Genomic DNA, 24,736 nt, shown 5'->3' with positions numbered 1-24,736 from the left:
TTGGATGTGGCACTTGGTGCCATGGTTCAGTCATGAGGTCTGTGGTGATAGGTTGGACTCAATGATCCTCGAGGTCTCTTCCAACCTTAGTTATACTGTGTGATACTGTGACACCTCCAGGCAGGAGGCTTGCACCACCTCCCTGGGCAGCCTGTGCCAGGCTCTCACCTCCCTCCTGGGCAACAACTTCTTCCTCACAGCCAATCTCAATCTCCCCACTCCTAGTTCTGCTCCATCCCCCCCACTCCTATCCCTCCCTCACACCCTCCAAAGTCCCTCCCCAGCTTTCCTGCAGCCCCCTGCAGATCCTGGAAGGCCACAATGAGGTCTCCTGGGAGCCTTCTCCTCTCCAGCCTGCACAACCCCAACTCCCTCAGGCTGTGCTCACAGCAGAGGAGCTCCACTCTGGGGCTCCTGGGCAGTGCTGCTCTCCAGCACCTGAGGCTCTGAGATCCTTCAGTGGGAGCCAAGGCACCCAGACAGGGCTGTGAGCTTCAGACCAGAGGATGCTGGCAGCATCCTGATCACCCCAGGTGCTGGCACAGGGACTGCTCCTAGAGCAGCAGCACCCAACGTGCCCAGGGTGGTGGAGATCATCTTGCCCTCAGTCCCAGAAGGACTTTGAGGGCTGGAGCAGGGCCAGAGAAGGGCAACAGAGCTGGGGAAGGGTCTGGAGAGCAGGGCTGGGGAGCAGCAGCTGAGGGAGCTGGGGGTGCTGAGCCTGGAGCAGAGGAGGCTGAGGGAGACCTCCTTGCTCTCTGCAGCTCCCTGAGAGGAGGCTGCAGCCAGGGGGGGGTTGGGCTCCTCTCTGAGGGAACAAGTGAGAGGACAGAGAGAGATGGCCTCAGGTTGCCCCAGGGGAGGCTCAGGTTGGCCATGAGGAACAGTTTCTACCCCAGAAGGGTTGTCAGGGCCTGGAGCAGGCTGCACAGGGAGCTGGCTGAGCCCCTCCCTGCTCCCTGCGGAGCTGTGGTGCTGAGGGCCTTGGCTGGCAGCAGGCTTGGCAGAGCTGGGGAGGGGCTGGGCTGGCTGCTCTCAAGGGGCTTTGGTGGTTCTGTGACTTCCTGGTGATGCTGAGTAGTGGAGAGCAGGACTGGCCCAAAGGACCTTAGGAGGTGCTGTGAGCAGGGAAGGAGCAGCAGCAGGCAGGAGGTGATGCCCGTGGGAGAAGACAGCCCCAGGCTCACAGAGCCATGCACAGAGCTAGGCTGGGAGCTGCCCTGGTGGCTCCTGGGGCTGAGGCCCTGGGGCTGCACCAGGCTGTGCAGCTGGGGGCTAAAAACTAATGTGGACTTTGCTAATGGTGGGGAAAGAGCAGAGAAGGAAGCAGGAAATGTGGTTGTGTGAGTGGCTTGGGGCATGGCAGAGGTCTGTGCCACCCTGGGGGGGCAGGGAGGAGGTGGGTGGCAGTGGAGTGTGAGGCTGCATCAAAGCAAGTGGCCCCTGGCAGCTCCCAAGCAGAGGTCAGGAGTTGCTCCCTGCAGCCTGCAGTGCCCATGCAGGGGGAGCCTGGCTGCAAGGCAGGGGGTCCCAAACCCACTGCAGCCCTCAGGGGAGGCTGAGTGCAAGGAGCCTGCCCTGAGACAGGCCCTGAGCTGTGCTCTGCTGGAGGGTGGGGAGGTGCTGGGGGCAGGGAGGTGCCTGCCTCATGCTCTGCTCCTTGGCTGGCCACTGCTGGGCAGAAGATTCTGGTGGCCATGGACCTCTGGTCTGCCTTGGCCCAGCTGTGCCCTTGGTGGGGGAGGCTGAGAGCTCCCCGAGGGGCTCCTGGCCTGTGGGCATGGCTGGGGACCGGGGCAGAGCCATCCCCCAGCCCTGCAGGCAGCAGGAGCAGCTCTCCTCAGGGTTTGGCTGCTCAGAGCCTGCTCAGCAGCTGCTCCTTCTCCCCCTGCTCGCCTCCAGCTCACCAGGCTCTGCCTCCGGACCCTGCGGAGCCCCAGAGGTTGTCCCCTGGCAGCGCTGCCAGGCTCTGGGCACCCCCAGCAGGCTCTGGGCACCTCCAGCAGGCTCTGGGCACCCCCAGCAGCTCTGGGCACGCCCAGCAGCTCTGGGCACCCCCAGCAGGCTCTGGGCACCTCCAGCAGGCTCTGGGCACCCCCAGCAGCTCTGGGCACCCCCAGCAGCTCTGGGCATCCCCAGCAGGCTCTGGGCATCCCCAGCAGCTCTGGGCACCCCCAGCAGGCTCTGGGCATCTCCAGCAGCTCTGGGCACCCCTAGCAGCTCTGGGCACCCCCAGCAGCCCTGGGCACCCCCAGCAGGCTCTGGGCACCCCCAGCAGCTCTGGGCATCCCCAGCAGCTCTGAGCATCCCCAGCAGCTCTGGGCATCCCCAGCAGGCTCTGAGCATCCCCAGCAGGCTCTGGGCACCCCCAGCAGCCCTGGGCACCTCCAGCAGGCTCTGGGCACCCCCAGCAGCCCTGGGCACCTCCAGCAGGCTCTGGGCACCCCCAGCAGCTCTGGGCATCCCCAGCAGCTCTGAGCATCCCCAGCAGCTCTGAGCATCCCCAGCAGCTCTGGGCATCCCCAGCAGGCTCTGAGCATCCCCAGCAGGCTCTGGGCACCCCCAGCAGCCCTGGGCACCTCCAGCAGCTCTGGTCACCTTCAGCAGGCCTGGGCACCTCCAGCAGGCTCTGGGCACCCCCAGCAGCTCTGGGCACCTCCAGCAGCCCTGGGCATCCCCAGCAGGCTCTGGGCATCCCCCAGCAGCTCTGGGCACCCCCAGCAGCTCTGGGCACCCCCAGCAGGCCTGGGCACCCCCAGCAGGCTCTGGGCACCCCCAGCAGCCCTGGGCACCCCCATCAGCTCTGGGCACCCCCAGCAGGCCTGGGCACCCCCAGCAGCCCTGGGCACCCCCATCAGCTCTGGGCACCCCCAGCAGCTCTTGGCCCCACTCCTTACCTCTGCTCTTCTCTTCCAGGCTGCCCCTCGGGGACCTTCAAGGCCAGCCAGGGGGACGAGGGCTGCCTGCACTGCCCCATCAACAGCCGCACCACCTCGGAGGGAGCCACCAGCTGCGTCTGCCGCAACGGCTACTACCGGGCGGACGCCGACCCCCTCGACATGCCCTGCACCAGTACGTGCCCGGGGGGGCTGGGGGGAGGCACACAGCACTCCCAGCACACACAGCACTCCCAGCACACACAGCACTCCCAGCACTCCCAGCACTCCCAGCACTCACAGCACACACAGCACTCCCAGCACTGAGGGGCTCCCAACAGAGCCCTGAGTGGGCTTATGGAGGAATCACAGCATCACAGAATGGCTTCAGCTGGCAGGGAGCTCAAAGCTCAGCCAGCTCCAGCCCCCTGCCATGCCCAGGGACCCCTCCCCCCAGCCCAGGCTGCTCAAGGCCTCATCCAGCCTGGCCCTGAACACCTCCAGGCAGGAGGCAGCCACAGCCTCCCTGGGCAGCCTGTGCCAGAGTCTCCCCACCCTCACTCTCAACAATTTCTTCCTCATCTCCACTCTCAGTCTCCTCTCTCCCAGCTCAAAGCCATTGTCCTCATCCTGGCACTCCCAGCCCTTGTCCAGAGTCCCTCCCCAGCTCTCCTGGAGCCCTTCAGGTACTGGAAGGTTGCTCTGAGGTCTCCCTGGAGCCTTCTCTTCTCCAGCCCCAGCTCTCCCAGCCTGTGCCCACAGGGGAGGTTTTGCAGCCCTCTCTGTGGCCTCCTCTGGAGCCTCATTCCCTCACCCAGCCTGATTTTAAACACTTCCAGGGGTGGGATGTCCACAGCCTCCCTGGGCCTCCTGCTCCAGGGTCTCAACCCTCTGAGAGTAAAGAACTTCCTCCTAATGCCTGAGGAGGCTCAGAGCACCTTGTCCAGACCCTTCTTACCCAGGGCCACTCTGTGCTCACACCATGGCACAGGCAAGGAGGACACAGACCTGGGCTGGTTTGTGCTGTTCTGGGCAGGAGGATGACTTCCCTCTGGGGCTGTCCCGGGGTCAGAAGCTCTCTGTTGGCACACAGAGAGTTAGAACAAAGGCCAGGAACCAAAACTGCTGCAAGCAGTGACTGGGGAGTTGTGCCAGGGGTGATGAAATGAGCCTGGGATGAGAGGACAGCCTCTGGCTGTGAACAGAAGGGAAAACCTCACTGAGGCTGCTGGAGCCTGGAGCAGGCTGCCCAGAGAGGCTGTGGAGCCTCCTGCTCTGGAGAGATTCCAACCCCCCCTGGATGTGTTCTGTGTGCCCTGCCCTGGGTGACCCTGCTCTGGCAGGGGCTTGGACTGGATGAGCTCTGGAGGTCCCTTCCAAGCCCTGGTGTTCTGTGATGCTGTGGTTCTGTGTGTTCAGCCTGTCCTGAGCCCAGCAGAAGTGCTGAGCCTAGCTCAGTGCTGCAGAGCCTCAGAATGGGCTGGGTTGGAAGGGACCTCCAAAGGTCACAGAACCACAGAGTCACCCAGGCTGGAAGGGACCTCCAAAGGTCACAGATCCACAGAGTCAGCCAGGCTGGAAGGGACCTCCAAAGGTCACAGAACCACAGAGTCACCCAGGCTGGAAGGGACCTCCAAGGTCACAGATCCACAGAATCAGCCAGGCTGGAAGGGACCTCCAAAGGTCACAGATCCACAGAGTCAGCCAGGCTGGAAGGGACCTCCAAAGGTCACAGAACCACAGAGTCACCCAGGCTGGAAGGGACCTCCAAGGTCACAGATCCACAGAGTCACCCAGGCTGGAAGGGACCTCCAAAGGTCACAGATCCACAGAGTCAGCCAGGCTGGAAGGGACCTCCAAAGGTCACAGAACCACAGAATCAGCCAGGCTGGAAGTGACCTCCAAAGGTCACAGATCCACAGAGTCAGCCAGGCTGGAAGGGACCTCCAAAGGTCACAGAACCACAGAATCAGCCAGGCTGGAATGGACCTCCAAAGGTCACCAAGTCCAACCAACCACCCAACCCCAACTGATCAACCAGACCCTGGCACCAAGTGCCTCATCCAAGCTCTGCTTAAACACCTCCAGGGACACCACCCCCACCCCCTCCCTGGGCAGCACATCCCAGAGGGAATCTCTCTGTCTAAACCTCCCCTGGCACAGCTTGAGACCGTGTCCTCTTGTTCTGGGGCTGGGTGCCTGCCTGGGAGAAGAGCCCAACCCCCACCTGGCTCCAACCTCCCTTCAGGGAGTTGGAGAGAGCAAGAAGGTCTCCCCTGAGCCTCCTCTTCTCCAGGCTAAGCAACCCCAGCTCCCTCAGCCTCTCCTGCCAGGGCTGTGCTGCAGACCCCTCCCCAGCCCCGCTGCCCCTCTCTGGTCACTCTCAGGAGCCTCCTGTCTGTGCTCTCCGCAGCCATCCCCTCGGCCCCCCAGGCTGTCATCTCCAGCGTCAACGAGACCTCGCTGGTGCTGGAGTGGAGCCCTCCGCGGGACGCGGGGGGCAGGGAGGACCTGGTGTACAACATCATCTGCAAGAGCTGCGGCTCGGGGCGGGGAGCCTGCACCCGCTGCGGGGACAACGTGCAGTTCGCCCCCCGGCAGCTGGGGCTGGCCGAGCCCCGCGTCTACATCAGCGACCTGCTGGCGCACACCCAGTACACCTTCGAGATCCAGGCGGTCAACGGCGTCACCGACCAGAGCCCCTTCTCCCCACACTTCGCCTCCGTCAACATCACCACCAACCAGGCCGGTGAGCTGCCGGGGCCGGGGGCAGGGCCGAGCGGCGGTGGGAGGAGAATCGCCACGGGCTGAAGAGGGATCGGCTGGGGAGAGCCGAGCTGGGGAGAGCCGAGCCGGGGAGCCCTGAGCTGGGGAGGGTTGAGCCGGGGAGCGCTGAGCCGGGGAGGGCTGAGCCGGGGAGGGTTGAGCCGGGGAGGGTTGAGCCGGGGAGGGCTGAGCCGGGGAGGGTTGAGCCGGGGAGGGCTGAGCTGGGGAGGGCTGAGCCGGGGAGCGCTGAGCCGGGGAGCGCTGAGCCGGGGAGGGTTGAGCCGGGGAGGGCTGAGCCGGGGAGGGTTGAGCCGGGGAGGGTTGAGCCGGGGAGGGCTGAGCCGGGGAGGGTTGAGCCGGGGAGGGCTGAGCCGGGGAGGGTTGAGCCGGGGAGGGCTGAGCCGGGGAGGGCTGAGCCGGGGAGCGCTGAGCCGGGGAGCGCTGAGCCGGGGAGGGTTGAGCCGGGGAGGGCTGAGCCGGGGAGGGTTGAGCCGGGGAGGGCTGAGCCGGGGAGGGCTGAGCCGGGGAGGGTTGAGCCGGGGAGGGCTGATCTGGGGAGCGCTGAGCCGGGGAGGGCTGAGCCGGGGAGGGCTGAGCCGGGGAGGGTTGAGCCGGGGAGGGTTGAGCCGGGGAGGGCTGAGCCGGGGAGGGTTGAGCAGGGGAGGGTTGAGCTGGGGAGGGCTGAGCCGGGGAGGGCTTGGCTGGGCTCTGCCTCCCCACCTCGCTCGGCACTGAGGTGAGAACGGAGGTGTCATGGGAATGATAGATGTTGGTGTGGTGAACAGCAGCAACAGCAACAAGGATAATTGATTGGTTATTAGAATCATAGAATCATAGAATCAATAAGGTTGGAAAAGACCTCAGAGATCATCAAGTCCAACCTACTACCTAATATGCAGCACCTCCTGACAGATAACCCATGGCTCCAAGTGCCACATCCAATCCCCTCCTGAGCACCTCCAGGGATGGGGACTCCACCACCTCCCTGGGCAGCACATCCCAAGGGCCAATTACTCATTCTGTGAAGAACTTTCTCCTCACCTCCAGCCTAAACCTCCCCTGGCACAGCCTGAGACTGTGTCCTCTTGTTCTGGTGCTGGCTGCCTGGGAGAAGAGCCCAACCCCCACCTGGCTCCAACCTCCCTTCAGGGCATTGCAGAGAGCAAGAAGGTCTCCCCTGAGCCTCCTCTTCTCCAGGCTAAGCAACCCCAGCTCCCTCAGCCTCTCCTCACAGGGCTGTGCCCCAGACCCCTCCCCAGCTTTCTTGCCCTTCTCTGGACACCTTCCAGCAGCTCAACCTCTTTCCTGACTTGAGGAGCCCAGAACTGGACACAGGACTCAAGGTGTGGCCTGAGCAGTGCTGAGCACAGGGCAGGATGAGCTCCCTGCTCCTGCTGGCCACACTCTTCCTGCTGCAGGCCAGGATGCCCTTGCCCTCCTGGGCACACTGCTGGCTCCTGTTCAGGCAGCTGTCCACCAGCACCCCCCAGGTCTCTTTCTGCCTGTAGTATGTGAGATGGGAAATGAATGATACTATGTGAATTCTTCATTAGTGTGGCTCCACCTCCCCATGCCACTTGGGACAAAGATTAGGAAGCTCATTCCACATGCCATAGCAACACCTGGGTTTATGTCCATCTGTGGATCTCTAAATAGGTAAACAGAGAATGTTTGTGTCACTGGTGTCTAAATACACACATTTTTATTGCAATTGCTGCAATAACAAACATTGTCTCTAGGAGATGGTTTATAATCTTTTATTTCCAGGATTTTGTTTCCATTAGGACATGAATCTGTGTCACAGTTGTGTCAGTAACAAAAAGATCTGTGTGATGTTGATGTACTGCTGGTAGGAATGCTGGATATTTATAGTGTCACACAATCAGTCAGGGTTGGAAGGGACCCCAAGGCTCAGCCAGCTCCAACCCCCCTGCCGTGGGCAGGGACACCTCACACCGCAGCAGGCTGCCCACAGCCACCTCCAGCCTGGGCTTAAACACCTGGGCTTAAACAGGCAGAGCTACAGGCTGAGAGCTGCCAAACAGAGAGGGGCCTGGGGGTGCTGATTGACAGCTGCCTGAACAGGAGCCAGCAGTGTGCCCAGGGGGCCAAGAAGGCCAAGGGCATCCTGGCCTGCATCAGGAACAGGCCAGCAGGAGCAGGGAGCTCATCCTGCCCTGTGCTCAGCACTGCTCAGGCCACACCTTGAGTGCTGTGTCCAGTTCTGGGCTCCTCAGGTTAGGAAAGAGGTTGAGCTGCTGGAAGGTGTCCAGAGAAGGGCAAGAAAGCTGGGGAGGGGTCTGGAGCACAGCCCTGTGAGGAGAGGCTGAGGGAGCTGGGGTTGCTTAGCCTGGAGAAGAAGAGGCTCAGGGGAGACCTTCTTGCTCTCTGCAACTCCCTGCAGGGAGGTTGGAGCCAGGTGGGGGTTGGGCTCTTCTCCCAGGCAGCCAGCACCAGAATAAGAGGCCACAGTCTCAAGCTGTGCCAGGGGAGGCTTAGGCTGGAGGGGAGGAGGAAGTTCTTCCCAGCAAGAGAGATTGGCCCTTGGGATGTGCTGCCCAGGGAGGTGGTGGAGTCCCCATCCCTGGAGGTGTTCAGGAGGAGACTTGATGGGGTGCTTGGTGCCATGGGTTAATTGATTAGGTGGTGTTGGATGATAGGTTGGACTTGGTGATCTTGAAGGTCTTTTCCAACCTGGTCTATTCTATTCTATTCTATTCTATTCTATTCTATTCTATTCTATTCTATTCTATTCTATTCTATTCCATCCCATCCCATCCCATCCCATCCCATCCCATCCCATCCCATCCCATCTAACTATTCAATATTCCCATAACTGGCACACAAATATTATGTCAATACTTCTATCCTGCACACAAATGTAACACACATTGATATCTTTATTCAAATTACCACTCTGCCCTTATCTCCTGTTGCATCTTTTATGAGTTATTATATTTGCATCAATGCAATCTGTAAGCTTTTAGTTCATGTAGAGGCAACAGATGAGGAGAAGCCCAGAAATTAATGTTAGTATCTTAATTGTCTATCAGTTTGGTTCCCCCTCCCACACAGCTTGATGTAAAGATCAGCAAGGTTGGTCCCTCTAGAGTGATGTATCACAGTGTCACAGTCTCACAGTATCACCAAGGTTGGAAGAGACCTCAAGGATCACCAAGTCCAAGCTGTCACCACAGACCTCATGACTGAACCATGGCTCCAAGTGCCACATCCAATCCCCTCTGGAACACCTCCAGGGATGGGGACTCCACCACCTCCCTGGGCAGCACATCCCAAGGGCCAACAACTCTCTCAGTGAAGAACTTTCTCCTCACCTCCAGCCTCAACCTCCCCTGGCACAGCTTGAGACTGTGTCCTCTTGTTCTGGTGCTGGCTGGCTGGGAGCAGAGCCCAACCCCCACCTGGCTCCAGCCTCCCTGCAGGGAGTTGCAGAGAGCAAGAAGGTCTCCCCTCAGCCTCCTCTTCTCCAGGCTAAGCAACCCCAGCTCCCTCAGCCTCTCCTCCCAGGGCTGTGCTCCAGACCCCTCCCCAGCTTTGTTGCCAGAGCTGCAGCTGCAGAGTGCTTCAGTGCTGCAGGGAGAGGCTGCAGAGGGAAAGTCAGGGAGCAGAGGGCAGGGACTGGCAGAGCCCTGGGCTGTGACCATCCCAGAGGGATGGATGAGCACTGCCAGGAGGGAAGCTTGAGCTGAGGGAAGGTGACGCAGCAGCCACCTGCTGCCTCCCCCAGAGCTGCTGTCCCCTTCCCCAGCCAGGGCTGCCCTTGGCCTTTGCCTCAGCAGGGTTCATCCTGCAGCTCTCTCATGGCCATGGGAATAGAGCCACAGAGCTGCCAGGGCTGGAAGGGAGCTCAAGGCTCAGCCAGCTCCAACCCCCTGCCATGGGCAGGGACACCTCACACCACAGCAGGTTGCTCACAGCCACCTCCAGCCTGGCTGCAAACACCTCCAGGCAGGAGGCTTCCACCACCTCCCTGGGCAGCCTGTGCCAGGCTCTCACCACCCTCCTGGGCAACAATTTCTTCCTCACAGCCAATCTCAATCTCCCCACTTCTAGTTTTGCTCCATCCCCCCCAGTCCTATCCCTCCCTGACAGCCTCAAAACTCCCTCCCCAGCTTTCCTGGAGCCCCCTGCAGATCCTGGGAGGCCACAATGAGGTCTCCTGGGAGCCTTCTCCTCTCCAGCCTGCACAGCCCAGCTCTCCCAGCCTGCCCCCAGGGCAGAGCAGCCTCTCCTGCAGACACAGGCAGTGAGAAGCTCCTCTGGAGGGAGCATGAAGAGCTCACTGCACCCATCTGGATCAGCCTTCCCTGCTCTGAGGTGGCCTTTCAGAGCCTGCATCCTGCCCCAGCTCATTGTAGAAGGTGCTGGGTTGCTCCTGCTGTGCCTAGCTGCTGTGCCCAGCTGTCCTGCCCAGCTGCTGTGCCCAGCTGTTGTGACTCAGCTGCTGTCCCCAGCTGCTGTCCCCAGCTGTTGTGCCCAGCTCTCCTGCCCAGCTCTCCTGCCCAGCTGTCCTGCCCAGCTGCTGTGCCCAGCTGCTGTGCTGCACCAGAGCCATTGTCCTCCAGCTGCTGCTGCTCCCTTCAGAGCCCCAAGTGCTCTCTCAGCCCTGTGGGCAGCCACTGCCTCCCTGCTGCCCTCTGCCTTGGTCCCTTCAGCTGCTGCTTCCCTCAGGGCAGTCTCCCTGCTGCAGCAAGGCCTGGGGCTGGGTTTCCAGGCCCAAGCACAACCTCTGGGTTAGGAACTGGCTGGAGGCTGAGCCCAGAGAGTGGTGGTGAATGGTGCCACAGCCAGCTGGCAGCCAGGCACCAGTGCTGTGCCCCAGGGAGCAGTGCTGGGCCCTGTGCTCTTTAACATCTTCATTGATGATCTGGATGAGGGCATTGAGTCCATCATCAATAAATTTGCTGATGACAGCAAGCTGGGGGCAGGAGTTGATCTGCTGGAGGCTAGAGAGGCTCTGCAGAGGGACCTGGACAGGCTGGACAGATGGGCAGAGGCCAAGGGCAGGAGATTGAACACATCCAAGTGCCAGGTTCTGCACATTGGCCACAGCAACCCCAGGCAGAGCTACAGGCTGGGGGCAGAGTGGCTGAGAGCAGCCAGGCAGAGAGGGACCTGGGGGTGCTGGTTGATGGTAGGCTGAACATGAGCCTGCAGTGTGCCCAGGGGGCCAAGAAGGCCAAGAGCATCCTGGCCTGCATCAGGAAGAGTGTGGCCAGCAGGAGCAGGGAGGTCATTCTGCCCCTGTACACTGCACTGGTTAGGCCACACCTGGAGTCCTGTGTCCAGTTTTGGGCTCCTCAGGTTAGGAAAGAGGTTGAGCTGCTGGAAGGTGTCCAGAGAAGGGCAAGAAAGCTGGGGAGGGGTCTGGAGCACAGCCCTGTGAGGAGAGGCTGAGGGAGCTGGGGTTGCTTAGCCTGGAGAAGAGGAGGCTCAGGGGAGACCTTCTTGCTCTCTGCAACTCCCTGAAGGGAGGTTGGAGCCAGGTGGGGGTTGGGCTCTTCTCCCAGGCAGCCAGCAGCAGAACAAGAGGACACAGTCTCAGGCTGTGCCAGGGGAGGTTTAGGCTGGAGGTGAGGAGGAAGTTTTACTCAGAGAGAGTGATTGCCCATTGGAATGTGCTGCCCAGGGAGGTGGTGGAGTCCCCATCCCTGGAGGTGTTCAGGAGGAGACTTGCTGGGGTGCTTGGTGCCATGGGTTAGTTGTTTAGGTGGTGTTGGATGATAGGTTGGACTTGGTGATCTTGAAGGTCTCTTCCAACCTGGTCTATTCTATTCTACTCTATTCTACTCTATTCTACTCTATTCTATTCTATTCTATTCTATTCTATTCTATTCTATTCTATTCTATTCTATTCTATTCTATTCTATTCTCCTCCTCACCTCCCTGCCTCAGCCCTCAGGCCATGGCCCCTGCTCTGCCCAGGGGTTGTCATTCCCAGCACTGCCACTGTGGAGCCTGAGGAGGGACTTGCAGCAGGGCTTTGCTGTCACTCCCAGACCTCCAATGCCTTCATCTCAGAATTGTTTGGGTTGGAAAAGACCTTTCAGATCCTTGAGCCCAAGAGGAGATTGTGGGGAGACCTGAGAGCTGCCTTTCAGCACCTGAAAGGAAGCACAGGAGGGCTGCAGAGGACCTTTGCATGAGGGGGTCTGAGCCTGGCCAGGGGGGGAAGGGTTTGGAGCTGAGGCAGAGCAGGGTCAGAGTGGAGCTGAGGAAGAAGCTCTTCAGCAGGGGGGAGCTGAGCCTCTGGCACAGGCTGCCCAGGGAGGCTGTGGCTGCCTCCTGCCTGGGGGTGTTCAGGGCCAGGCTGGATGAGGCCCTGAGCAGCTGAGCCTGGTTGAGAGCTGTCCCTGGGCATGGCAGGGAGGTTACAGTGGATGAGCTCTGAGGTCTCTTCCAAGCTGAGCCATCCTCTGGCTCTGTGATTGTCTAACTCTAGCAGCTCACAGAGGCAGAGAATGAACCAGGCTGGAAAAGACCTCAGAGATCATTGAGTCCAACCTCTCACCCAGCACCACCTGAGCAACTCAACCATGGCCCCAAGGGCCTCATCCAGGCTCCTCCTGAACACCTCCAGGGATGGGGACTCCACCACCTCCCTGGGCAGCACATCCCAAGGGCCAATCTCTCTTGCTGGGAAGAATTTCTTGCTAACATCAGCCTGAACCTCCCCTGGCACAGCTTGAGACTGTGTCCTCTTGTTCTGCTGCTGGCTGCCTGGCAGAAGAGCCCAACCCCCACCTGGCTCCAACCTCCCTGCAGGGAGTTGCAGAGAGCAAGAAGGTCTCCCCTGAGCCTCCTCTTCTCCAGGCTAAGCAACCCCAGCTCCCTCAGCCTCTCCCCCCAGGGCTGTGCTCCAGACCCCTCCCCAGCTCTGTTGCCCTTCCAGCACCTCAACATCTCTCTTGAGAAGCTCCTCAGCCAGCTCAGCCTTACCTCCCCCTGCCACCTCTGCATGGGCACTCTGCCTCCCCAGGAGATGTCTTCTCTCCCTTCTGAGGGCAGCTTTGCTCTCCCCTGCCCCCAGCTCCCTGCTGTGCAGCTCCCAGCTCCCCTGGCACAGGCAGAAGCTGAGTGGCCTCTGCCCAGAGCTCAGCAGGCTCCCAGGGAGGGAGATGCAGGGCCTGCCACAGCCAGCCCTGTCTCCAGGAGCTGTGGTGTGGCCAAAGAAAGCCTCATACAGGGAGCAGCTTGCCCCCCAAAGCCTCTCCTCAGCCCTGCCAGGGCAGGAGGTCTGTGCCAGGAGGGTGTTTGAGAGCTGTGCCAGCATCCTGAGAGGGAAGGCAGGGGTCAAGGAGCTGAGGGACAAAGACACTTGAGGAGCTGAGAGCTGTGCCAGGCATCAGCCTTCTCGCTGGTGGCAGCACTCAGCCCCTGCTGCCTCACTTCTGGCCATGCTTTGGGGGGGCTGGGGGCTCCTGGAGCTGTGAGGGTTGGCAGGGTCCATGAGTGCCCTGGGAGTGCTGCCAAGGGAAAGGGCTCCTGGGGCAGGGATCAGTGCAGCAGCACAGGGGGAGGGCTCCTCTTGGTCACAGGCTGTGGCTTCTGTGCCCTGGGAGGGGAGGGAGAAGCCTTGGAGGAGCAGGAGACAAACTGAGGCCTTCCCAGTGTGGGAAGAGAGCATCAGGAGCCTTGGGAATGTGTCCCTGCTGTGCCAGTGGGATGAGAAGGGAGGAGGAGCTCTGGGGTCAGAGGCTCTTGGCTGCACACAGAGCCAAGAGCAGCCCTGGGCAGGTGACAGAGGGTGAGGGGCAGCAGGCAGAGGGCCCCCAGGCACTGCCCTGATGAGCCCAGCAGCAGAGTTCTGATCCCTTCCCCTCCCAGCTACCCTGTGCCCTTGCCTCCCCACCCTGGGAGCCATGTGCCAGCAGCAGGTGCCTTGGCTGGGCAGATGTGCAGCTCACAGCTGTGCCCCACGCTGATCCCAGCCACCCCCAGGCTCTGGGTGGCTGTCTCAGCCCAGGCACTTGCTCTGCTTGCTGGACAGGGCTGACCTGGCCGAGCTCAGAGCTCCCTGTGGGTGCCAAAGGCTCTGCCCTGCCCTAGTGCCCTGTGACTGGCTCCAGGCTGCTCCTCTCCAGGCTTTCTTGCCCTCCACCCCAAGGACACTGAGGGCTGGAGCAGGGCCAGGGGAGGGCAGCAGAGCTGGGGCAGGGTCTGGGGAGCAGGGCTGGGGAGCAGCAGCTGAGGGAGCTGGGGGTGCTGAGCCTGGAGCAGAGGAGGCTGAGGGAGACCTCATTGCTCTCTGCAGCTCCTGGAGGAGGCTGCAGCCAGGGGGGTTGGGCTCTGCTCCCCAGGAACAAGGGCCAGGAGGAGAGGCAATGGCCTCAAGCTGCCCCAGGGGAGGCTGAGGTTGGGATTGGGACAGCAGTGGTCAGGGCCTGGCAGAGGCTGCCCAGGGGGTGCTGGAGTCCCCATCCTGGAGGTTCCAGACCCCTGTGGCCATGGCTCCTGGGGCCAGGCTCTGGTGGCCATGGTGGGGCTGGGCTGCAGCAGGATGTCCCTGCTGAGTGCAGGGGTGGGACTGGGTGGGCTTTGCAGGTCCCTTCCCACCCAGAGCACTGCCTGAGTGCTGCTCTGCTGTGGGGCTGGCTGGGATCCAGCTGCAGGGCTCTCACTCTGGGGGTCTCACACTCTCTTACAGCCTTGCTTCAGCACAAGGCCAACACAAACACTGCCAGCACAGAGGAGGACCAAGGCACCTCCAGGGAGAGACTGAGAGGTGGAGCCAGGGCCTGAGGCTGGGGTTCAGCAGTGGAAAGTGTGGGGCCAGGCACCTGGGGCAGCAGCAGAGCCAGCAGCTGGCAGCTGGAGGCAGCTGAGGAGGAGCTGGTGGTAGGCAGCAGGAAGGAGAGAGCTCTGCAGGGCAAAACCAGCACAGGCAAGCCTGGGGGGCACCAAAGCTGTGAAGGCTCACTGCCTGCCCCTGCTCAGAGCTTGGGTGGGCACCTCACCATGGGCACAGGTGACAGATGTCAGGGGCTGGAAGGGACCCAAAAAGATCACTGAGTTCACCCCCCCTGCCAGAGCAGGACACAGAACCCAGCACAGGGCACACAGAACACATCCAGGCAGGGCTGGAAGGCTCCAGAGGAGACTCCACAACCTCTCTGGGCAGCCTGCTCCAGGCCTCTGGGAGCCTCACGGATCCTCCTCATGCTGAGCTGGAGCCTCCTGTGCTGCAGTCTCCATCCACTGCCCCTTGGCCTATCCCAGGGCACAGTGAGCAGAGCCTGGCCCTGTCCCCTCCCTCCTCACCCCCAGCCCTCAGCTATTGATAGACATTGATCAGATCCCTCTCAGCCTTCTCCTCTCCACACTGAACACCCCCAGGGCTCTCAGCCTCTCCTCCCCAGGCAGTGCTGCAGTCCCTTCAGCAGCCTTGGAGCCTCCCTTGGCCTCTCTGCAGCAGATCCCTGTCCCTCCTGAGCTGGGCAGCCCAGGGCTGGATGCAATCTTGCAGGGGAGGTCTCAGCAGGGCAGAGCAGAGGGGGAGAAGAACCTCCCTGGCTCTGCTGCCACTCTCTGCTGAATGCCCCCAGGACCCCCTTGGCCTCTTGGCCCCCAGGGCTCATTGCTGTCCCATGCAGAGCTTGCTGCCCCCCAGCACTCCCAGGTCCCTCTCCTTGGGGCTGCTCTCCAGCAGCTCTCCTCCAGCCTCAGCTGCTGCAGTTTGTTCCTCCTGCCCAGCTGCAGGACTCTGCTCCCATCCTGGCTGAGCCTCAGCAGGTTCCTCTCTGCCAGCTCTCAGCCTGCCCAGGTCTCTGGATGGCCTCACAGCCTTCAGGGGTCTCACCAAGCAGTGTCAGCTGGCCACCCATGCTGGAGAGAGCTGGAGTGTGATGGCTGCAGGTGGAGGGAGAGGCTGAGCAGGGCTCAGGAGTGTCCCTGCAGGGAGCAGACCAGAGAGGTCCTCCTGTGTCCAGCCCTGGTGAGCACAGCCCTGGGAGGAGAGGCTGAGGGAGCTGGGGTTGCTTAGCCTGGAGAAGAGGAGGCTCAGGGGAGACCTTCTTGCTCTCTGCAACTCCCTGCAAGGAGGTTGGAGCCAGGAGGGGGTTGGTCTCTTCTCTTAGGCAGCCAGCAGCAGAACAAGAGGACACAGTCTCAAGCTGTGCCAGGGGAGGTTCAGGCTGGAGGTGAGGAGAAAGTTCTTCACTGAGAGAGAGATTGGCCCTGGGGATGTGCTGCCCAGGGAGGTGGTGGAGTCCCCATCCCTGGAGGTGTTCAGGAGGGGATTGGATGTGGCACTTGGAGCCATGGTTCAGCCATGAGGTCTGTGGTGACAGCTTGGTTTGGTGACCTTTGAGGTCTCTTCCAAGCTTGGTGATTCTGTGAGACTGTGAAGGGTTTGCTGCCTGGGCTGGAGGGGCAGCAGGCAGGGAGGAGAGCTGGGGGAGCAGGGGGCACAGAGAGGTTGGTGACAGGGTGGGGGGAGGACACCAGACACTGTCTGAGCTCCCACAGGGCAGAGCCTGGGACAGAGCAAGCAGAGCTCTGCTGAGCTGCTGCAGGACTGGGGCCCTCAAATCCTGAAAGGTTTCTCCTCTTGGGGACTTGCCTGGAAATGCCTCTGTGACCATCAGTCCTGCTTCAAACCCTCCTGAAGCCTGGGCAGGCTCATGGGGGCTGCTCTTACCCAGCAGCAGCAGCCAGACCTTGCCATGTGCACACTTGGACTCCTGGAAGCAGCTTAGCTCAGTGTGGTGGCTTGAAAATTCCCCCCCTGGTCTCCCCCAGCATTCAGCTGCTCTGCTCTCCCAGCTGGGGGCAGAGGAAGCTGCATCCAGCAGCAGAGCTCCAGCCTGCAGTGCAGTGCAGTGGAGCTGAGCTGCAATATGTGCAGGGGTTTACAATCAGTGGACAGCACAAGAACCTCCCTGGCCAAGGACCAGGGGAAGCTACCAGCTGCTCCCTCCCTGCCTCCCCCTGGACCAAAGGGGCAAGAGAGAGGAGCAGAGAAGTTAGCCTTAGCCAAAGCAATGGAGCCAAGGTCAGGCAGGAGCAAGTGAGGAGCTCTGCAGGGCACAGAAGTGAGGAGAGAGAAATGGTTTGGGGAACTCAATCTTCTGGTAGCTCTCTCTGCACTGGGGTGGTGCAGGGTGAGCTTTGGTTTCCTTCTGACACCCAGCAGTGATTTATTTACCTTGCACTGCTTTGTGCTCAGGATCTGTGAACAGATGTGGGAGGCACAGCCTAAAGCCAGCACAGCCTAAAGCCACCACAGCCTAAAGCCAGCACAGCCTGCAGCCCTTCCTCCCTCCCTCCTCTCTTCCCTTCATCTTCAGCTGCCACCTTCACACTGCCTGCTCCCTGCCACTGCCTGCTCCCTGCTCATCCCTGCTGCTGCCAGCCTGGGCAGGAGGCTGCTGCACTGCTGGGACTGGGCAGGAGCTGGAGAAGGGCCTGGAGCCCCTGGGCTAGAGGAGGGCTGAGGGAGCTGGGGGGGTTGAGGCTGGAGGAGAGGAGGCTGAGGGAGAGCTCCTTGCTCTCTGCAGCTCCCTGCAGGGAGGTTGGGCTGAGGAGGGGGCAGCCTCTGCTCCTTGGTGCCAAGGGCCAGGAGCAGAGGCAATGGTTGCAAGCTGCCCCAGGGGAGGCTGAGGCTGGAAGCAGGAAAGATTTCTGCCCTGGCAGGGATCTCAGCCCTGGAATGGTCTGCCCAGGGCAGTGCTGCAGTGCCCAGCCCTGGGGGGGTTCCAGCAGCTGTGGGGCTGGGGCTTAGGGCCATGGTTTGGTGCTGAGCCTGCAGTGCTGGGTGCAGGGCTGGGCTGGGTGAGCCTGGAGGCCTCTTCCAAGCAGCTCTGATCTGTGAGTCTGTGATCCTGTGACTGAGACCAAGGTGGATCAGGCCAGAGGCAGGGTCCAGCTCTGCTGGCTGGAGCAGAAGCAGCTCTGGCTGCAGAGCCTCCCTGCTCAGAGCCCAGAGTGCAGCAGGGGTCTGCTGGCCAGGCCTGAGGGTGCTGAGTGTGTGCCAGGGGGTGGCTGAGCTCTGAGCTCTGAGCTCTGCAGCTCTGTTCTGTCAGTCTGTGAAATGCTCTTTCCAATCAAACAAATCCTGATGCTATCAAAGTCTCCCCACAAACAGGGGGAGGTCAGCCCAGGGGAGCCTGCCAGGAGGGAGCAGTGCTTGGCAGGTCCTTGTCAGACTCCCTGTGCCCAAGGGGTGCCCAGCAGCAGCATTCCCTCCAGCAGGGTTTCTCTGCTCTTGTTTTGCTTGCTGGAAGTGTCCCCAGTGCTGTGCCCCTGGGAGCAGGTTGGGCTGCAGGTCATTGGCATGTCCTGGGCCAGCACAGTTTGCTTGAGAATCACAGGAGCACAGAGTGCTGTGGGCTGGGAGGGAGCTCCACAGCTCAGCCACTCCACCCCCTGCACCCAGCAGGGACATCCTCCACTGGAGCAGGTTGCCCACAGCCCTCTCCAGCCTCCCCTTCAATAGCTCCAGGGATGGAGCCCAACCACCTCCCTGGGCAACCTGCTGCAGTGTTCCAGCAGCCTCCTGCTGCACAACTTCTTCCTCACATCCAAGCTCAATCTGCTCTGCTCTGCTCTGAAGCCATTGTCCCTGGGGCTGGCCCTGCAGGCCTCTGCCTGCAGTCCCTCTGCAGCCTTCTTGCAGCCCCTTCAGGTCCTGGGAGGTTGCTCTGAGGTCTCCCTGGAGCCTTCTCTTCTCCAGGCTGAACACCCCCAGCTCCCTCAGCCTGTGCCTGCAGGGGAGGTTCTGCAGCCCTCTGATCATTTTCATGGCCTCCTCTGTACTGTTCCCATCAGCTCCAGGTTCTTCTTGTGCTGGGGGCTCCAGACCTGGAGGCAGTGCTGCAGGTGGGCTCTGAGCAGAGCAGAGCAGAGGGCAGAATCTCCTCCCTTGACCTTGTGGCCACTCTGCTTTGGGTGCAGCCCAGGCTGCCCTTGGCCTCCTGTGCTGCAGTCTCACACTCTTGTAGCAGAGCTGCTCCACCTCCCCCCAGAGCCTTCCCTTCCCCATTTGAGGGTCAGTGGGGAGGGAGGGAGGGAGGGTTGGCTGCTGCCAGCCTCCCAGCTGCCTGTTGCTGTTGGCAGTGCCTGGGCTGCCCCCGAGGCTCCTGGAGCTGAGCACAGAGCCTGCCCTGCTCCCCAGCCTGCATGGCAGCAGCTGAATGGGGGCTGCAGACTCCCTTCAACAAAGAGCACAAAGACAGCCAGAAGCCTTCCTCTGCCCTGGCCAAGGCCCTGGGCCTGTGGCCCTGGGAGCTGCTCTGCAGGCTGTAATCCACACCAGAGCTGCCTGATCCCCACGGGGCCGCAGCCAGCAGCAGCTTTGGGCTGCCCTGCTCTGGCTCTGAGCTCTCCCAGCGTTTGTGGCTGCAAACTGAGGGGGCTGGAGGCTGGGAAGGTCTCCAGGCACTCGACACACACAAGCAGAAGTGTGTGGGTAGCAGCCTGCTGGTGCCACCTTGCCAGGAAGCCTGGAAACAAAGCCCTGCCAGGCTGTGCAGCCTCAGCCTCTGCAGCTCTGGAAAGCCTCTGAAATCCAACGAGGCCAAGGGGAGAGTCCTGCACCTGGGAAAGGACAACCCCAGGACCAGGGCAGGCTGGGGACTGAGCTGCTGGAGAGCAGTGCAGAGGAGAGGGAGCTGGGGGTCCTGGTGCACAGCAGGATGCCCCTGAGCCAGCAGTGAGCTCTGGTGGCCTGGAAGGCCAAGGGCAGCCTGGGCTGGATCAGAAGGGCTGTGCTGAGTAGGTCAGAGAGGTTCTCCTGCCCCTCTGCTCTGCCCTGCTGAGGCCACAGCTGGAATCTTGTGTCCAGTTCTGGGCCCTCAGCTCAAGAAGGAGCTCAGGGAACTGCTTGAGAGAGTCCAGCACAGAGGCACAGAGCTGCTGCAGGCTGTGGAACATCTCCTGTGAGGCTGAGAGCTGGGGCTGGGAGCTGGGAGCAGAGCAGCCTGAGGGCTGCCCTCAGTGCTGGGGATCAAGATGTGCAGGGCTGGAGCCAGGCTCTGCTCAGGGATGGCCAAGCACAGCACAAGGAGCACTGGGGGCAGCTGGAGCAGAGGAGGAGCCACAGGAACAGGAGGGGAAACTTTGTCCCTGTGAGGGTGGCAGAGCCTGGAGCAGGCTGCCCAGAGAGGCTGTGGAGTCTCCTGCTCTGGAGAGCCTCCAACCCCTCCTGGATGTGTTCTGTGCCCTGCCCTGGCAGGGGGGTTGGACTGGGTGAGCTCTGGAGGTCCCTTCCAAGCCCTGACATTCTGTGAGGCTGTGAGGCTGTGATCCCAGAGCTGAGGCTGCTGCTGGCTGCAGGGGTGGCTGTTGAAGGGCCCTGCTGCAGTCACCCCTGTGACCCTGTGCTGCTCTCACCCCTGTGACCCTGTGCTGCTCTCACCCCTGTGACCCTGTGCTGCTCTCCTCAGCCTCTGCTGGAGGTAGCTCCTGAGGAAGCCACCACAGGGGAGGACATGGGGGAGCCAGTGGGTGGGCAGACATCTGAGCAGCCCAGGGAGCAGTGAACCCTTTCAGCAGGGCAGACTCCCCCAGAGCAGTGCTGGAGGGCTGCAGCCCAACCTCCCATGCAGAGCAGGGCCAGCAGGCTCAGGCTGAGGGCAGGTCAGAGCTTCCCTTCCTCAGCCAGCTCTGCCTTACTGTGGTGCTGTCAGTGCTCCTGCTGGAGCAGGGCACCCCAAACCCAAGGCCATTGCAGAGCAGGGCCTGTGGTGCTGCCATGGCAGCGGAGAGCTGGGGCTGGAGAAGCTTTGAACCAAAGCCACCAGGTTTCAGGTAGGCACTTGGCTGCAGCTGGGCTCCCAGCACTGAGGTCAGGCTTGGGGCCTGCTCTGGGGACAGATGGACCACTGCATGGTGACAGACAGTCACCTGCTGGGCTCTGGGATGCCTTGGGGCATGAAGGGAAGGCTGGTTTGGGTGAGGCACTGGCACAGCCAGGTCTGCAGGGCAGTGCAGGGAGTTTCCTGGCCTCCTGCTCTGCCCATGGGTGAGAGGCAGTCGCCCAAGCCCCCTGTGCCTGCTTCCCCTGCCTTGCACAGAGGCTCTGGGTGCTGCTGACCTCTCAGGCCCTGGGGTTTGAGCACTGCTGGAGCCTGGATGCCAGCCCAGGTGCCTCCAGGCCCTGTGGGCTCAAGGTTAGGGAGGCTCTTGCTCCGTGTCTGATCACAGCACCATCCTGCAGGGCATCACCCTCTGGGCCCACTGCAGAGTTCTGCTGTTCTTGGGCAGGGCTTGAGGGGCAGAAGGAGCTCTGGGCCCTCCTGGGAGCCCTGTGCTGAGGAATGCCCTCCCCTGCTCCCCCTGGGGGTCCTGCTCCCCCCGGGGGTCCTGCTCCCCCCGACTCCCATGGGCTGGAGCTGCATGGGTCAGCAGTGGTGCTGAGTCCCTGGGTAAAGGGAAGGGAGCTTGTGCACATCCCCAGGCTCCCCAGGTCTCTCCTGGCCAGGGGTGTGAGGCAGGGGCAAAAGTTCAGCCATCCTCTGCCAGATGCCTCTGACTGGAGAGGAGGAGGCTGGGGGGAGACCTTCTGGCTCCCTGCAGCTCCCTGGCAGAAGGTTGGAGCCAGGTGGGTGCCAGGCTCCTCTCCCAGCTAACAAGGGGCAGGAGAAGAGGCAATGGCCTCAAGCTGTGCCAGGGAAGGGAACATTTCTTCACCAGCAGGGCCGTGGGGCCCTGGCAGAGCTGCCCAGGGCAGTGCTGGGGTCCCCATCCCCGGAGGGGAGCTGGGGGCTGTGCTCTGTGCTGTGTGCAGGCAGAGGTTGGGTCGTGGGCAGACTCTTCAGCTCTTTCCCAGGCAATTCTGAGATTCTCTGCCCCACCAGCAGCTCTCTGCCCCTGTTCTGCCCTGCCCCGTGGCCCCTGGGCTCTCCGGTGCCTTCCCTGCCCCTCGGTCTGCCGCGGGGTCAGGCTCTGAATCCCAGTCTCACAGTCTCACAGTCTCACACAGTATCACTTGGGTTGGAAAGGACCTCGAGGGTCATTGAGTCCAACCTATCAACACAGACCCCATGCCTAGACCATGGCACCAAGTGCCACATCCAATCCCCTCTTGAACACCTCCAGGGATGGTGACTCCACCACCTCCCTGGGCAGCACATTCCAATGATGAACGACTCGCTCGGTGAAGAACTTCCTCCTCACCTCGAGTCTAAACCTCCCCTGGCACAGCTTGAGACTGTGTCCTCTTGTTCTGCTGCTGGGTGCTTGCCTGGGAGAAGAGCCCAACCCCTTCCTGGCTCCAACCTCCCTTCAGGTAGTTGTGGAGGGCAATGAGGTCACCCCTGAGCCTCCTCCAGGCTACACAACCCCGACCCGGATCAGGGCTGCCCCTGCACGGGCAATTGCAAACGCCACCGTTCCCTGCTGACCCCCCCCCGAAAAGCAGCTCCCCCTCCTCCCTGGCCGGTAACCGGAGACTGCGGGGACCCAGCTCTGCCAGGAGCGCTGGGGGGGGCTGCTGGAGCGCTCCCAGCTGCTGCCCTGCGCCGTCCCCTGGGGGGCTTCACAGCGCGGCCGCGGCCGGGCTGGCTCTGCAGAGCCAATGTTGACTCTGTCTGACATGCCTGGGGTCAGAGGCATTACGGTGATCAGAGATAGAGGCTTGCTGCCTGCAACCCGAGCCCGCCAGCCCGGCCGGCCGAGGAGCCGAGAGGCTTTGATCGCCTCAGCAGCGCTGCCCCGCGGGCAGGAGCCGCGGCCGGGGCTGAGCCCCCCGGGGCTGGCAGCTGGGGCAGGCAGGGGGGAGGCAGAGTGGAGAGGCAGGGGGCTGGCAGAATGGGGAGGCAGGGGGCTGGCACCTGGGGGAGGCAGGGGGGAGGCAGCTGAGGGAGGCAGGGGGCTGGCAGCTGGAGGAGGCAGGGGGCTGGCAGCTGGGTGAGGCAGGGGGCTGGCAGCTGGGTCAGGCAGGGGGCTGGCAGCAGGGGCAGGCAGGGGGGAGGCAGCAGGGGGAGGCAGCAGGGAGGCAGGGAGCTGGCAGAATGGGGAGGCAGGGGGGAGGCAGCAGGGGGAGGCAGGAGGCTGGCATCTGGGGGAGGCAGGGAGCTGGCAGCAGGGGGAGGCAGGGGGCTGGCAGCAGGGGGAGGCAGGGGGGAGGCAGCAGGGGGAGGCAGGGGGCTGGCAGCAGGGGGAGGCAGGGGGCTGGCAGCTGAGGGAAGCAGGGGGCTGGCAGCTGAGGGAAGCAGGGGGCTGGCAGCAGGGGGAGGCAGGGGGCTGGCAGCAGGGGGAGGCAGGGGGCTGGCAGCTGGGGGAGGCAGGGGGCTGGCAGCAGGGGGAGGCAGGGGGCTGGCAGCAGGAGGAGGCAGGGAGCTGGCAGCTGGAGGAGGCAGGGGGCTGGCAGCTGGAGGAGGCAGGGGGCTGGCAGCTGGGGGAGGCAGGGGGCTGGCAGCAGGGGGAGGCAGGGGGCTGGCAGCTGGAGGAGGCAGGGAGCTGGCAGCAGGGGGAGGCAGGGGGCTGGCAGCAGGGGGAGGCAGGGGGCTGGCAGCTGGGGGAGGCACGGGGCTGGCAGCAGGGGGAGGCAGGGGGCTGGCAGGAGGATGGGGAGGGGGCAGAGGGGGGCAGATTGCATCTGGTCGTGTTTCAAATGGGTCATTCTGCCCCTGTGCTCAGCACTGCTCAGGCCACACCTGGAGTCCTGTGTCCAGTTCTGGGCCCCTCAGGTTAGGAAAGAGGTTGAGCTGCTGGAAGGTGTCCAGAGAAGGGCAAGAAAGCTGGGGAGGGGTCTGGAGCACAGCCCTGTGAGGAGAGGCTGAGGGAGCTGGGGTTGCTTAGCCTGGAGAAGAGGAGGCTCAGGGGAGACCTTCTTGCTCTCTCCAACTCCCTGCAGGGAGGTTGGAGCCAGGTGGGGGTTGGTCTCTTCTGCCAGGCAGCCAGCACCAGAACAAGAGGCCACAGTCTCAAGCTGTGCCAGGGGAGGTTCAGGTCGGATGTGAGGAAGAACTTCTACACAGAGAGAGATTGGCCCTTGGGATGTGCTGCCCAGGGAGGTGGTGGAGTCCCCATCCCTGGAGGTGTTCAGGAGGAGACTTGATGGGGTGCTTGGTGCCAAGGTTCAGTTGTTTAGGTGGTGTTGGATTGGATGATAGGTTGGACTTGGTGATCTTGAAGGTCTCTTCCAACCTGGTCTATTCTATTCTATTCTATTCTATTCTATTCTATTCTATTCTATTCTATTCTATTCTATTCTGTTCTGTTCTGTTCTGTTCTGTTCTATTCTATTCAAGAGCCCCAAAAGGGAAGCTGTGGTAAGGTCCTGGTGTCCCCCAGCAGCTGGGCTGGAGCCTGGAGCCACAAGGTCCTACCAAACCCCCCCCAGCAAAGAGCCAGGCAGGAGCCTGGAGCCACAGAACCACCTGGCTGGAAAAGATCATCAAGCCCAGCCCAACACCTCCCTGTGCACAGCTGCTAGACCCTGAGCTCCTCATCCAGACAGCTCTTAAGCACCTCCAGGGCTGGGGACTCCACCACCTGCCTGCTGCCCCTTGGCTGAGGACATTTCCCCCAGCCTACACCTGCTGCAGCTTGAGGCCATTTCCTCTCCTGCCACTTGTGAGCTGGGAGAGGAGGCTGCCCCCACCTGGCTCCAGCCTCCTTTCAGGGAGTCACAGAGCCCAGTAAGGTCTCCCCTCAGCCTCATCCTCTCCTGGCTAAACAGCTCCAGGTCCTGAGCTGCTCCTGCCCTGGCCACAGCTGGAGTCCTGGGTCCAGCTCTGAGCTCCCCAGTTCCAGAGGGACAGGGAAATACTGGAGAGAGTCCAAGAAAGGCTCTGAGGATGCTGAAGGGACTGGGACCTGTGTGAGGAGGAGAGGCTGAGAGCCCTGGGGCTGCTTGGGCTGCAGAGAGCCTGAGAGGAGATCTGAGCAGTGGTTACAAACAGCTGAGGGGTGGGGGGCAAGGAGCAGAGGCCAGGCTCTGCTCAGTGGTGCCCTGGGACAGGCCAAGGGGCAGTGGACACACACTGGGGCCCAGGAGGCTCCAGCTCAGCATGAGGAGAAACTTCTTGACCACAGTGAAGGCTGCTGGGGGCCTGGAGCAGGCTGCCCAGGGAGGTTGTGGAGTTTCCTGGCCTGGAGCCTTTCCAGCCCCCCCTGGCTGTGCTCTG

General features: G+C 62.1%; 1 protein-coding gene across 2 annotated transcripts in view; it reads left to right on the top strand.

Moving 5' to 3' along the window:
* EPHB2 (EPH receptor B2) overlaps nt 1-24,736 on the top strand; it is a 171,148-nt gene that overhangs the window by 107,103 nt on the left and 39,309 nt on the right. For both annotated transcript variants that reach the window (XM_068162820.1, XM_068162818.1), the window contains exons 4-5: nt 2,917-3,072; nt 5,290-5,625. In XM_068162820.1, the coding sequence (XP_068018921.1) occupies nt 2,917-3,072; nt 5,290-5,625 (492 nt within the window). The remainder of the gene's footprint in view (nt 1-2,916; nt 3,073-5,289; nt 5,626-24,736) is intronic.

This window comes from Melanerpes formicivorus, unplaced genomic scaffold, assembly GCF_026170545.1.
Source record: "Melanerpes formicivorus ecotype bairdi unplaced genomic scaffold, bMelFor1.0.p_v2 SCAF_67, whole genome shotgun sequence".
NCBI lineage: Eukaryota > Metazoa > Chordata > Aves > Piciformes > Picidae > Melanerpes > Melanerpes formicivorus.
The sequence above is the reverse complement of the archived record's forward strand: the minus strand, read 5'-3'. Positions and strand labels throughout refer to the sequence as shown.